This window comes from Nothobranchius furzeri, chromosome 17, assembly GCF_043380555.1.
Source record: "Nothobranchius furzeri strain GRZ-AD chromosome 17, NfurGRZ-RIMD1, whole genome shotgun sequence".
NCBI classification, from domain to species: Eukaryota; Metazoa; Chordata; class Actinopteri; order Cyprinodontiformes; family Nothobranchiidae; genus Nothobranchius; species Nothobranchius furzeri.
In genome coordinates, this window is record NC_091757.1 from 51,141,908 (window position 1) to 51,155,108 (window position 13,201).

Genomic DNA, 13,201 nt, shown 5'->3' on the forward strand with positions numbered 1-13,201 from the left:
CAACACAAATGATGGGCAGATTAAACAGTTCATTTCGATGCTTCTCCCACACAACGGGTGTTTGGATCTAACTTCCGCGTTTATTGCTCGGACTGTATCGCAAGATCTCGAAAGTCCCGCGCATGCCTGTTTACGCACCTCAGGTCTCCGCACCGGGGCGGAGCTGTTGTAGAGCGGGTATAGTATAATTTGAGTTCGGAAGCGAGCGGCAGCGGAAAGCGGGGGCGGAGAAGTGGAATTTTGGGGTGAGTCCACTGATCTCAGGCTCAGGGGGAGAGAGGTCCAGAGTCTGGGGGCCACAGCAGCAAATGATCTGTCACCTTTGGTCTTTAGCCTGGTGCTGCACAACCAGTAGGCTTTGATCACTGGACCTCAGGGACCTGCTGGGGTATAGGGACTAAGAAGATCACCAATGTAAGATGGTGCTTGTCCATGTAAGGCCCTTTAGACCAGAACCAGGATCTTGAAATGAATCCTGAAGGTGACTGGCAGCCAGTGAAGCTGGAGGAGAAGCGGGGTGATGTGGGTGTGTGATAACAAAAACAACAAACAAGTAGAAATTTGCCACGTGTTGTAGGCGTTTGTCGGGATTATTTCTGCGATGATGTGATTCAGCAGACAAATAAATATTGAAACTTTTTTTTCCATCGACTAACATCAAGTGAATTCATTGGGATATTTTGCACAGATAGTGTTTGAAATTTAAGTTTGCATGATACGTGATCTTATTTACCTAAAATAATTTAGTTTTTTTAATATCAGTTTTGGAAATTAAGAGTTAGAAAATATCGGTTTATCTGTAAGGATAAAAAAAAGCCGACACGGAACATCCCTAGTATGAACCAATACGCTTTTGCAATTAGAATTCTTGGCAGATGATGTGACTAACGAAACGGAACAAAAAGATCCCAAACCCTTTACATTCAGTCTGATAAAGAATCTGCAGGATGTGCCGGAACAAGCCGGGTTCATAAAAGCTTCATCCCAAAGAGTTAAAGCCAGTGTCCACAGGAGACATGGTCATGCCTAAACTGGTAGAAGATGTTCTGGCACGAATGTGAAGTTCTCCGCAGCACCCGGCAGATGGATTAGTGGTTAATTCTGACTAGAACATCGATTCAAATTATGTTAAAGGTGCACAAATGGTTGGATTTTCTTTTTCATTTTGCGTTAACTCTGATAATAATAGATTTATTTCTGCTTTTACACAAAGCTCCAACCAGCTAAAGAATCCCCCCCCCCCCCCCCCCCCAACACTCTGGAGCTATAAACGTTTTTATCCTGAGTCCACTCACATTTTATGAGCGGGATTCAGATTGTGTGAGACGTATAAGCTGGATCGTAACGGTGCATTTGGTCGTAGCATTTTTTGTGTTAAAACTTGTGGTGGAGAGTGTAGGCAGGGCGGTGGTGCAGTAATAAATGAAGGAATGTCACTGTGTAATTGCATGTGCTGTCAGGAAGAGAGGCCCTGTGAGAGGAAACACGGTAAAAGAGAGAGAGAGAGAGAGAGAGAGAGAGAGAGAGAGAGAGAGAGAGAGAGAGAGAGAGAGAGAGAGATATGCACCAAGCAGCTGCTCTGCCCCAGGGCTCTCCCCAGGAATGTAACCCAGTGTGAGGAGCAGCTGCTGGGGCTACACAGGCCAGAAGGGCAGGACTGGCACTAGAGGGTACACATACGGTGCACACGCTTGTGAACACGGTCTCATATCATTGTTGCCATGAGAGCAGAGAGTAGACATCATTACACCGCAGCTGATTTCTTGCAGCTCATTTGATTTTGCGGATTTATTTTTCAGCCGAAATGCCCAAAACACGAAAACATTGGTTTCTTTTTTTCTTCGGTTGCCAAAGTAACTGAAAATAAAGTTTCCTGTCCTACCAAGATAAAATAGTTTCAGGGCAAACTTAAATAAAATGAGATTAAAACATCTTCCAGGTGCTCCACCTCGGCTCCTTTCTAGAATAAACCATCTCAAAATGAATCTCTGCAGATCTGCTTTGTTCACAGTTGCAATTGAACCCCTCCCCTCCTAAATCCCACGCTCTGTCCCTGAACTCTCCAAACGGACAGTTTGTGTTCTGGAGTGTGAGGAGATAGTAGAGGAGGCCGTGGCACCCACAGAGAGAACGCAGAATGGAGCAGTCAGCCTTTAAAGAAGTGGCGGTTTTCTTTAAAACATTTTCAGCATTCCTCTGTCTCTTTTACCATCCTGTCTGCCTCCTCCACACACAAACACACACACACGCACACACACACGCACACACACACACACACACACACACACACACACACACGTGAGCGCTCATATCAGATGATGAAGGATGATGGTTGAGGCAGGGACAGAGCCAGTCTCTGATCTCTCCTGTAACCGCGGCAACAGAGCTCCTATTGATCCTCCGGGAAAAAGGCCAGGCATCAGCTTTCACACACGCACACACACATACAGTAAAAACACACATACACACACTGGAAATAAATGGATATTTTTGTTATAAATTTTAGATGATTGAGATGTCAGTCTGTGATTCTAGAAAGTTTTGTGGCAGCTTAGTAAATAGTACCACAACAATTACGGCCCTAGATTTACATTGGAGTATAAAAAAAATGTAGGCGCTATTCAGTGACTTTTAAACTCAAAATTGATGAAACAATTAAGAAATTTTACATATTTAACTTTATTTTCCAGTCATCCATGTTTTCCTTGTGTTTTTTTGTCCCAGGTTCGACATCGCTGGTGTGAGCTAGTAATAAAGCATGCTTACTCTCCAGGTTACAGAGATGTAGAACACTTTCTGATTCATGATCAGGTAAATATGAACATTTTTCCAGGATTTCACAATGAAAGCCTCAGACTGAAGCACAGAGCAGAAACAGGATTTGTGTGTGTGTGTGTGTGTGTGTGTGTGTGTGTGTGTTGTGCCATGTGTTTCAGGCCATGGGTGTGTATCTTTACGGGGAGCTGATGGTTCGGGAAGACCCTGAGCAGCAGGCTCTGGCTCGCCGCTGCCTGTCATTAGTCCAGGAGGAAATGGACCAATCAGCACGCAGAGTGGTGGAGGAGATGATCCTGTAACGCTGGAGGTATAACATTTAATTGAAGTACTGCTTTTCGTTTATTTTATATTTTTTATTAATTATTATTTAACGTATGTTTTGAGTAACTTTGCTACCTTGGCAACAGCAATAATGAGGTAAAACAAGTAGAATGACGCTCAGAAGGGTTCAGAAATGCAAAGGAAGCCTTTGCAGATGTTCAACTGAACTTTTAAGTACGTCTGAGACTTCATCTCATATCTGACTCTGCAGTGTTTCCTGTGAAAGAACCTTTGTGTTCAATTGATCTTGATCCCATCTGCTCCAACGGGCTGTCCTCATTTGAGTCACTTGGCTACCTGTGCTTCACATTCCTTTCTGGGCCTGCTGACTGTGTGTGTATGTATGCACTTGTGGACTCTGAAAGGGGCTGTTTGGATTTGTTTGTCACACGAGGAATCTGGGAATTTGCCCCTCGTACGAGCGAGCGAAGGAACACAGAAAAGGAAAGAGAATAGGTCAGTGAGCATTTTTTCTGAGGGGCTCAGGATAGTCTCTGCTCCGTGTCCACCTTAATTATGATCCAGGATCACTCTGAAGGATTACTGTAACTCGAATGAAGGAAAAGATGGTGAAAAGGAAGAAGAGAAGTGAAGCAGTGAAGACAGGTCACATTGATCTCCATTCAGCTTCTAAGCTGTGAAAACGGGAAAGGAGACAGGTCAATAATTTAAAGAGCAAGTCACCCCCTGCCAGATTCTTACTCAACTCCCACTTCCTGTTTGAAAAATGCAACAAATGCTGTTGCCTAGCAGACCGGGACGGCGGAGCCTCTAACAAATACACACACTCACAACATTGTGACATCATAATGTACCATCTAACATCATAGTGTACCTCTTAGCCAATAGCGATGGCAGATTTAAATTCAAATGCAGTGGTGAGTTTTTGCATGACAACGGTGCATCGCTGACAGTTTTAGGCAGAATATTTAAATTTTAACTAAGATGCACTAAAGTGCTGAATTATTGACACCATTTGTCTACAGCACAATTGGACACTCATTTATATAGTTTAACGGCAAAAAAATGATGATTTGGAGTGACTTGCTCTTTAAAGGAGATGTTAGTTTGTTATTCTTTTGCCAGTAAGGAGCAACCTTATTCTTTCTAAATACACTAAACCTGTGGCCTCATGTATAAAAACGTTCGCAGAAAAATAAAATTCCTTCCTATGAATAAAATTTAGAATGTTCGTACGAACGGTCAAAAACCTGATTTATGAAACATGCGGTGGCCTCCCGTACGCACGTTCCTCTGCACTTGTCTCATGATAAATCCCACCTGTGTGTACCCAGGTGCTCATGTCTGTTCTCAGTCATTTACATACAGAAATGCCTTCAATTAACCGTATTTGGTCACGCTTCGTCCTCAGCACAGGAGGGGATTCCCTGCGTACTTGGGAAAAAAAATTATGTTTTTCAGGCTGCCGAAGCGCAAAAGAACCAAACAAGTTAGGTTACGTGGTTGAGACAGAGGAGAGGTTCCCGTCAGGAATAAATAAAAACTTTCATGTGAGACATTGTAGAGTAATGTGTTGTCATTTACATTTTACAATTAAGGAGTCGTTCAGGGTATCTGCAGGTTTAAGGGAGCCAAATTTAAGACTTTTTAAGACCTTTTTTAAGGCCACTTTGAACAAATTTAAGCTATTTAAACAGGGCAGCAGTAGCTCAACAGGTTGAGCGGGTAGTCCAGTAATCGGAAGGTTGCAGGTTCGATCCTGGCTCCGGACAGAGAATTCTGCTGTTGTGTCCTTGGGCAAGACACTTAACCCACCTTGCCTGCTGGTGGTGGTCGGAGGGACTGGCCAGGGCAGCTGTGGCTACATCGTAGCTCATCACCATCAGTGTGTGAATGCGTGTGTGAATGGATGAATGATACACTGTAGTGTAAAGCGCTTTGGAGTCCTTACTCTGACAGGCTCTATACAAGTGCGGGTCATTTATCATTTTTAAAAATGAAATTTAAGCTATAATTTCCAGCTATTGCCTGGAAACGGTGCTAACCACGCCGCGATTGTGGGATTAGCCATCCAGTTACAATTAAACTTGCACTTCCCCATGGCGCAAGCTCCCACTAGCTTAACCAGCTAACGTGCTCATCTAAAAATAGCCCCCTTTCACAACCAACTGAATGTGTACTGTTCCGCTTACGCCAATGTCATACACAAAAAATGCTGAACACTAACTAGAAATTCACGAAAATTTTATAGAAATAAAAGAATTTTGTTTATTGGGTCTTCGGTAATTTAAGACCTCTGGAAACTGTATTTAAGGATTATTTTTCATTTTTAAGGATTTTTAAGGCCTTAAATTTGGAAAAGCTAATTTAAGACTTTTTAAGGACCCCCAGATAACCTGTGTAATGCAAAATTCAAAGGTCCATCCCCTTTTCTCCAGACTTCTTTCTTGAGCCACACCTCCAGACTGCAGGAATCCAGAATGCTGTTTTTTTATATTTTCAATCCGTTGTTGGCAGCTTCTCTCCTATAATTCACATCATACTGCACCTAAGTAACCGTATGTACCTATTCAGTAGACTAGCTGATATAGTGTTGCGTTTTTATGATGAAAACAAAACAGTTATTAGCTGTCTTGGTTTATTCCTAATTTCAAAATGACAGCAGTTCAGTGCCATTAACAATCTGGGAAAGCACAACAAACAGGTCAAAACTTCCAGAACCCTTCCTTAAAGAGCAAGTCACCCCCTACCAGAGTATTACTTCGCTCCCACTTCCTGTTTGAAAAATGCAACAAATGCTGTTGCCTAGCAAACCGAGAGGGCGGAGCCACTAACAAATACACACACAGGCTCACAAAGACATTGTGACATCATATGGTACCAGCTAACATTCTAGGATACCTCTTAGTCAATAGCGATGATAGATTTAAATTCAACTGCAGTGCAGTTTTTACCTGACAAAAGCCCAACACTGACAGTTTTAGGCAGAATATTTAAATTTTAACAAAAGTGCAAAACTACTGACTACACGTGTCTGCAGCATGATTAGACATGCATTTATAGTTTTAAAAAGTTGATTTGGGGGTGACTTGCTCTTTAACGTCTCTCTTTCCTCTCTGCCATGGACACCAGCTCCCAACATAAACATGCACGTGTGTAGCCTAGGCATTTGACAGATGGCTCTACCAACCCAATGGACAAGCTGCGTTCACAGACAACAGGTCCGTCACATACACATTTCCCAACAAGAACAGACCCAAACGCTAAACAGAACATATTAAGGAACTTGCAAACAGAATGGAACATTCAGCTTATGACACTAGGCAGCCTGGTTCTGGCTTCACTTCCTGTTCAGCTGCTCTGAGCCGTGAACACACATGGAGTATCAGCAGAGGTCAGATTGATTGATGGATCACGATCCAATCATTATGAACGCTTCAATCAGGAGTTTCTAGAACTGTGTGTTTCTAGCACATTACAATAATAATTTTTTGGGATAAAATATTTAATTTAAGTGAAGAGCAATTCAAGCAATATGATTAAAAAAAGGCTCCAGAAAAACGTCCCATACCTCATCTTTAATAAGAGAAACATCAGTTGTTTTCTCGTTTTGTTATTTTGGGAAAAAAATGTTAGTTAATATATTTTTAGTCTTAGTCTCAAATATGTGAATTTATTTTATTAAATGTATTATTATCCGAATTGGCTCCATAAATTATGGTCAGGAAGGTGTTTGTAAGTGGTGGACACCAGCTGTGTCATGAGCTGCTGCTAAAAACCCGTCCACGTTGACCCGAGTGACTCACAGCTCTAAATCCCGTTTCAGGCCTCAGTCAAGCTGCCACGAGACGGGCTTTTATCTTCGCACGCACAAACAGTTTTATGCATTTGTGCAGGATGTGAAAGGCTTTCTCAACAAGTGTTTGGCATCTGGCTTAGCCCTGATAAATCTCCCCTACACACACACACACACACACACACGCACGCACGCAGAAAGCGATGCACAGCGCCTGTCTGTCTGTCCGTGCTCATCTTCGACATCGTCTGTCGCTCCTCCTCCTCCTCCTCCTCCTCCCGTCGCCTTACGGGTGCAGGGGGAACCAAAAGGAGCACAAGACGAAGCATTCAGAGATTAATATCCCAACTTTTACTGCAGCTTTCCCAAGGCAAGCGCCTGTAAACATCAGCGGATCACACCGGTCATCTGAGATCAGAGATCTCACTCCAATTAAAATGATGGATGAACGAACCTCCTCACTGACTTTTCCTATTGCCCTGTAGGGAGGCGGATTTATGTTTCACTCCTCACTTTGTGTTGGCCTATTGTCCTTTAAAAAAAAATCCCAACCGTCCTTCTCGTCGCCTTTCACAAAAAACACAAAACACACAGTACAGTGGATTATGCTGATTATGCTGGGTGGGTTTACGCTGAAAACATGTCTGTCAAGACCTCCTCCTTTAAATCTTAGAAAAGTAGGGTGGTCTCCTTTAGTCTGTACTGTAATTTTTCTCCCCCGGTGCATGCCTTTGGAATCCCTCTTGATCCGCTTAATGAGGGGCATATCGCCGGGCCAGCCGAGCGTGGCGAATAGGAGACGAGAAGAAGGGTTACCGAGGAAATGGTGTGCGAGAGCAGGGCAGCAAAAGATCCGCAGTTCTGGTCTTTTCACGGCTGAGTTCTGATGGCAGACGTAATTGAAGGGAGGGCAGAATGGAAAGTTTTTAGTTTCAGGATGTTGCAGGTTGGAGGTGCGTGGCGCTGGAGTCCAGAATGTAGGCAGAGTTAAAAAAAACAAAAACCTGGAGAGATCTTGTTCTTTCATGTCAGAGCTGTGAGGGTTCCTGGCGTGCTGATTTGTGACTTATGATAAAATCACATTGCCAGGGATTACCACACAGCCTTGACCCTGCCGGCTGCCATGGCAACCAGATCTGTACACAAACACGCTCTTCACCCACAGAAACGTCAGACGTGGAGACGGCGTGATTACCTAAGGGTTTGTGTAATTGTGTCTGAGGAGTTTGGAAGTGTGAAGAAATGAGGATGATGAGTGTGTGTGTGTGTGTGTGTGCGTGCGCGGGCACACACACCACCGTCTCCTCAGCAGGGTTTTGTATCCTCTCTCCAGCCAGATGCAGAGCTTAGCTGATTGGTGAACAGTGATTGATTTCCTCTTTGTTCACAGTGGCTAAGTTCTGCACCTGAGGAGAGCATGACCCCGGCGAGCGGGGGGGGGGGGGGGGGGGGGGGGGGAGAGAGAGAGAGAGAGAGAGAGAGAATGTGCCGTCAATCTTTCCATTCTTGGCTTTGATTCCCCAACATCCTGTATCCAAAAACTATTTAGACTCGTTCCCATTTTGTCTGTTAGCTCCTGCACCTTAATGCTTCTGCCTCCTTTTACCTGTCTGTGTATAAAATCCAATGTAGATGTGGGGAAAGGTGAGAACTGGGGACTCGCGGTAGTAATGAGGCCTAAAGAGACTGTGGCTTGTTATTGGGGCCAACGTCTCTTTGGTCAAAACTTCTGGTGGCAGCCGCCGCGACCGTCCTCGTCATCACTGCTCCGCACAACTCAGCAGACTCTGCCCCAGAGAGTCACAGAGAAAAAGCAAGACTTTTCAGCAAATATCTAGCAATCTTTGCCCGTGATGCAACAACCTCCACTGAACCAGCCTGGAGCCTCGTGAGGAAAACATATTTACTCAAACGGCAGGACAAACAACCTCTGTGGCAAACTTTTTTGATAGATTTATAATATTAAAACACCGACAAGCAACACAACACACAATATCAGCTTTAATTTGTATGTTTGACTGCTCCATTGTTGGCTGTGATTTGTGTTAAAGTCTGAGTTTGTTTTCAGACTAAACCCCTTATTTGTGCTTGGGCTGCATAAGCATGAGGGGAAATCCCACAGCAAGCTGAATTGAGATTTAAAGATCACATGTGTGCAAGCTGTAAACTGGATTATATGGACCTGTTTAGACAATGTACTTCATGCTCAGCCCACACACACACACACACACACACACAAAGATCTTAAGATTAATGCTAAGAACGGTTCTGTAAGAGAGGGTCAAGTAGGTTGAATATGATAAATGGCCACATTAAGGAATCTGGAATAAATCACTGTGACAGAGAGAGCTCTCCAGCTAATATAGGTACAAAAGATGTAAAGAAAAAAAAAGATCCTGCTAAATCAAAAAGGAGAATATTAAAATTAAACCCCCTTAATACCTCATAAATCTGTTTTTCAGGAAAATGAATGTGCATTTCTTACATATGTATACATTAGATTTGTTCACATGGCTCCCTGTTTTGTTGCATTTTGGGGTGATCTGGGGCCAGGCACAGCCATATGTGAAATCAGACCAGGGCTTAGTGCGAACAAGTTTTTTATTGATTGAAAGATAACGGATGATGACACGCTTTTTCTTAAAAAAAAGGTTTCTATTCCGAGTTTCCCGTCTGGCTGCTTCGGAGCATTCTGGACATTCATTATGCTAACTGTTACCACTTATTTGCTGCTTACATATGAGTAGACTTACAACTGAAAAAAAAAAGTTTTATAGGTTTCAACCTCACCGGGTAAATATCTGATCAGGTTGCTGCTGTAGAACCTGTTAGCATCTAATTATCTCATGTTCTTTCCTCTCAAAAATACTACCGAGTTCTTCAGAATTAAGGACTTTTCCTCCAACTCACCTGGCAGCCTGGGATACGGCTGTGGAACAGCAAGGGAACAGAGAGAGATTGACACGGTGGTAATAAAATAACTTCTCCAAATCATCTTTTAAGCGCTTAAAACACCTGAGGGTCCCAACTTAAAATGACTTTGGCAGTAAAAAGTGCTGCTCAGGCATCCACGGCTGATATGTATTGATTTCTGATCTAATCTCAGCCCGAGGCAGCTGAGCTACAGAGACCCATAAAGCAGACAAGTTCTCACACATTTCCACAATGTGAGGCTAAACAAGGCTGAAGCATTAGAAATGGAAATCTTGGTAGAAATTTAAAGGACCTCTCACGGGTTAGATGCCATTCTAAATTTACTCACCGCGCATGTAAACACACCGAGTTTGTTTTTAGTAATTACATTCCTAAAACAAGCAGTTTCAAAAAGTCCCCGTTTGTGATGTCACAAATGGGGACTTTTTGCATATCATATAAGAATCACCTCTAATGTGCAAGAGAGCTACTATGGGAGGCGTAGTAGTTTTAATCTGAGCCAGATATCAGAGCTTGTCAGCCTATAGACCCCTTAAACGTAACTTTTACATCCAGGTAATAGTGTCTCGTGCTGGAGGGCACAAAGACCCTCTCCATGATTTAAACAAAATAAAAACTAGGCTTTTAGATATTATGTTTATGTATTTAGCAGACGCTTTTGTTTAGAAGATGCTCTCTGAAGAGCAGGGTCTTCAGGAGTTTCTTGAAAATTGCAACGGAAGCCCCTGCTCTGGTAGTGCTTGGAAGGTCATTCCACATTTGTGGAACGATGCATGAGAAGAGTCTGGATTGTCCTGAGCGTGCTGTAGGCACTGCTAGCCGACGATCCTGTGATGACCGGAGCGGCCGGGCCGAGACGTAAGCCTTTGCAAGAGGATTCAGGTAGATGAGAGCCGTACCATCTCGGACTTTGTATGCTAGTGTTAGCAATTTGAATTTGATGTGTGCTGCTAGCGGTAGCCAGTGGAGCTCAATGAACAGAGGGGTGACGTGTGCTCTTTTTGGCTGATTGAAGACCAGACGTGCCGCTGCTTTCTGGACCATTTGAAGAGGTCTCACAGTACAGCCTGGAAGACCAGTTAGAAGGGCATTGCTACGTTAGATCATCTAACACCAATAAAAAACTAATTCATCTTACAGCTAACCTTGTTTAGCGCAAAGCTTCCAGATTCCATTGAAATAGCTAACAGGCTGTAAATGACTGGCCGCTAGTCGAGTACGGGGACATCTACAAACATTTGATACACCTGGACTGTACACAGCTGAAGCAACAAAGTGTAACCGGATGTTTACTGCGTTGAGCGGGTTAATGTTGAAGGATCACCGTAACACAATTCGTCTTAGGAGATTCTCTGTTTATTCTGACGAGCTCAGTAAACAGAAACATAAAGAGAACAACACTAAAGGCTGGGCAGATTTCAGGAGGGACAATTTATTAATAAATGAATAAGTTTTATATTTCACATTCCTGGCAATCTCAGTAAACACAAAACAAATGACATTAAAGGCTGAATGCTCCAATTACAGAACACATTTTGTGTAATTATGTAAAAAGAAACGAACGTATCCCAGCATACAAGTCATTAGATGGCCTTAACTTGTTCGTGTCACTCTGGAGCATGTGGGGCAGATCCTTGACTTTTTTGTTCTGTCATGAGAAACTCTCTTCATGGCTGTTAACTATTGCCTTCAGCATATTTTATCAGCTGGAAACATGTACATTTTTACGTTACTGTCCTTTCGTCTACTTATGCAGCCTACAGCGCTGCATGTGTTAACCATGCTGATTTTGTTTTGAGGCATTGAGCATGTGATGTCACGTGTCAAGGGGTCTATAGCAACCCGAGTGGGGAATGGGTGGGCGTGACTTGCCCCAGCTCAGGGTATCTGCAGGTCTAAGGGAGCCAAATGTAAGACTTTTTAAGACCCCTAAGGCCACTTTGACCAAATTTAAGCTATTTTTAAACATTAAATTTAAGATATAATTTCCAGCTATTGCCTGGAACCGGTGCTAACCACGTCGCGAACGTGGGATTAGCCATCCAGTTAAAATTAAACTTGCACTTCCCCATGGCGCACGCTCCCACTTGCTTAACCAGCTAATGTGCTCACTTAAAATAGCCCCCTTTCACAACCAACTGAATGTGTACGGTTCCGCTTACGCCAAAATTGTACACAAAAAATGCTGAACACTAACTAGAAATTCACGAAAATTTTATAGAAATAAAAGAATCTTGTTTATTGGGTCTTTGGTAATTTAAGATCTTTGGAAACTGTATTTAAGGATTATTTGTCATTTTTAAGGATTTTTAGGGCCTTAAATTTGGAAAAGCTAATTTAAGACTTTTTAAGGACCCGCGGATACCGTGCTAGCTTGTTTCCTTAAGTTATTAAATATTTTAAGAATAAAACAGCTGAAATAGCTTTATCTGAAGGGGGTTTTTTTTGCAAAGAATTTCATAAACATATTTCCAGCTGTGTTGGTTGGTCGCAGACCGTTACGCAGCCGTGTGTCGCCTGTGGGGGCAAGCAGGGTTGTTGCGCCAGGACCGCTTCGCTGCCGTGCGTTTCCGAAGAGTACTCTCGTAGGTGTGGCACTGGAATTTTAGCCATAGCGCAGCACCGCGCCTGAGCCTATGTAGGGGAAACACTGGTATTGCCCACAGAGTTATTATAATTTAAACAGCCCTACCAGAGTCTAACTCCACTCCCATTTCCTGTTTGAAAAATGCGCCAAAAGGAGCCGTTGCCTGGCAGACCAAGAGGGCAGAGCTGCTAACAAATATACACACACAGGTTCACAGCAGCATTGTGACATCACATGGCACATCACAGTACCTCTTAGCTAATAGCAATGGTAGATTTAAATTTAAATGTAGTGTGGAGTTTTTACCTGAAGAGGGCGCGACACTGACAGTTTTAGGCAGGATATTTCAATTAGAACTAAGATGCACTAAAGTGCCAAATTACTGACGTGTCTACAGCACGATTAGATGCTCATTTATATAGTTTATCTGCTAAAAAAATGTTGATCTGGGGGTGACTTGCTCTTTAAGAAAAGTCAGAATATGTCTCCTTTATCCAAGTTGTATCAGCTGGTTCCATTATTTGCTTAAATGTAAAAGAGAGTAATAAAGACTAACATTTACCATAACATATAACAACGTATATTCTGCTTTACATTTGTCCAACTGGGTTTACTGGAACCAGTTGACATAATTCAACATAAAAAATTCTACATTTCTTTTCTTAAAGTGTAGTCAGGAAAAAAAAAACCTCATTACAGCTAAGTGCACCCAAGATTTTGCTATCAGCAGCTGGACTGTGTGCTAAAACCTGAGTGACTGGGACCCCAGAGTGTAAAATACCGGCCCATGGTAATTTACAGCAAACCCTCGGCAGCATCACGGG

At 42.9% G+C, this 13,201-nt stretch overlaps 1 protein-coding gene across 3 annotated transcripts in view; it reads left to right on the plus strand.

The window, feature by feature from the left end:
• The window catches only part of aopep (aminopeptidase O (putative)), a 124,344-nt gene that overhangs the window by 107,872 nt on the left and 3,271 nt on the right, over window positions 1–13,201 (plus strand). For 2 of the 3 annotated variants that reach the window (XM_015972850.3, XM_070546141.1), the window contains 2 exons: window positions 2,725–2,811; window positions 2,937–3,085. In XM_015972850.3, the coding sequence (XP_015828336.1) occupies window positions 2,725–2,811; window positions 2,937–3,077 (228 nt within the window). In that variant the 3' untranslated portion in view covers window positions 3,078–3,085. Of the gene's footprint in view, window positions 1–2,724; window positions 2,812–2,936; window positions 3,086–13,201 lie in introns of those variants that run through there. The other variant, XR_008559229.2, reaches the window with a different exon arrangement.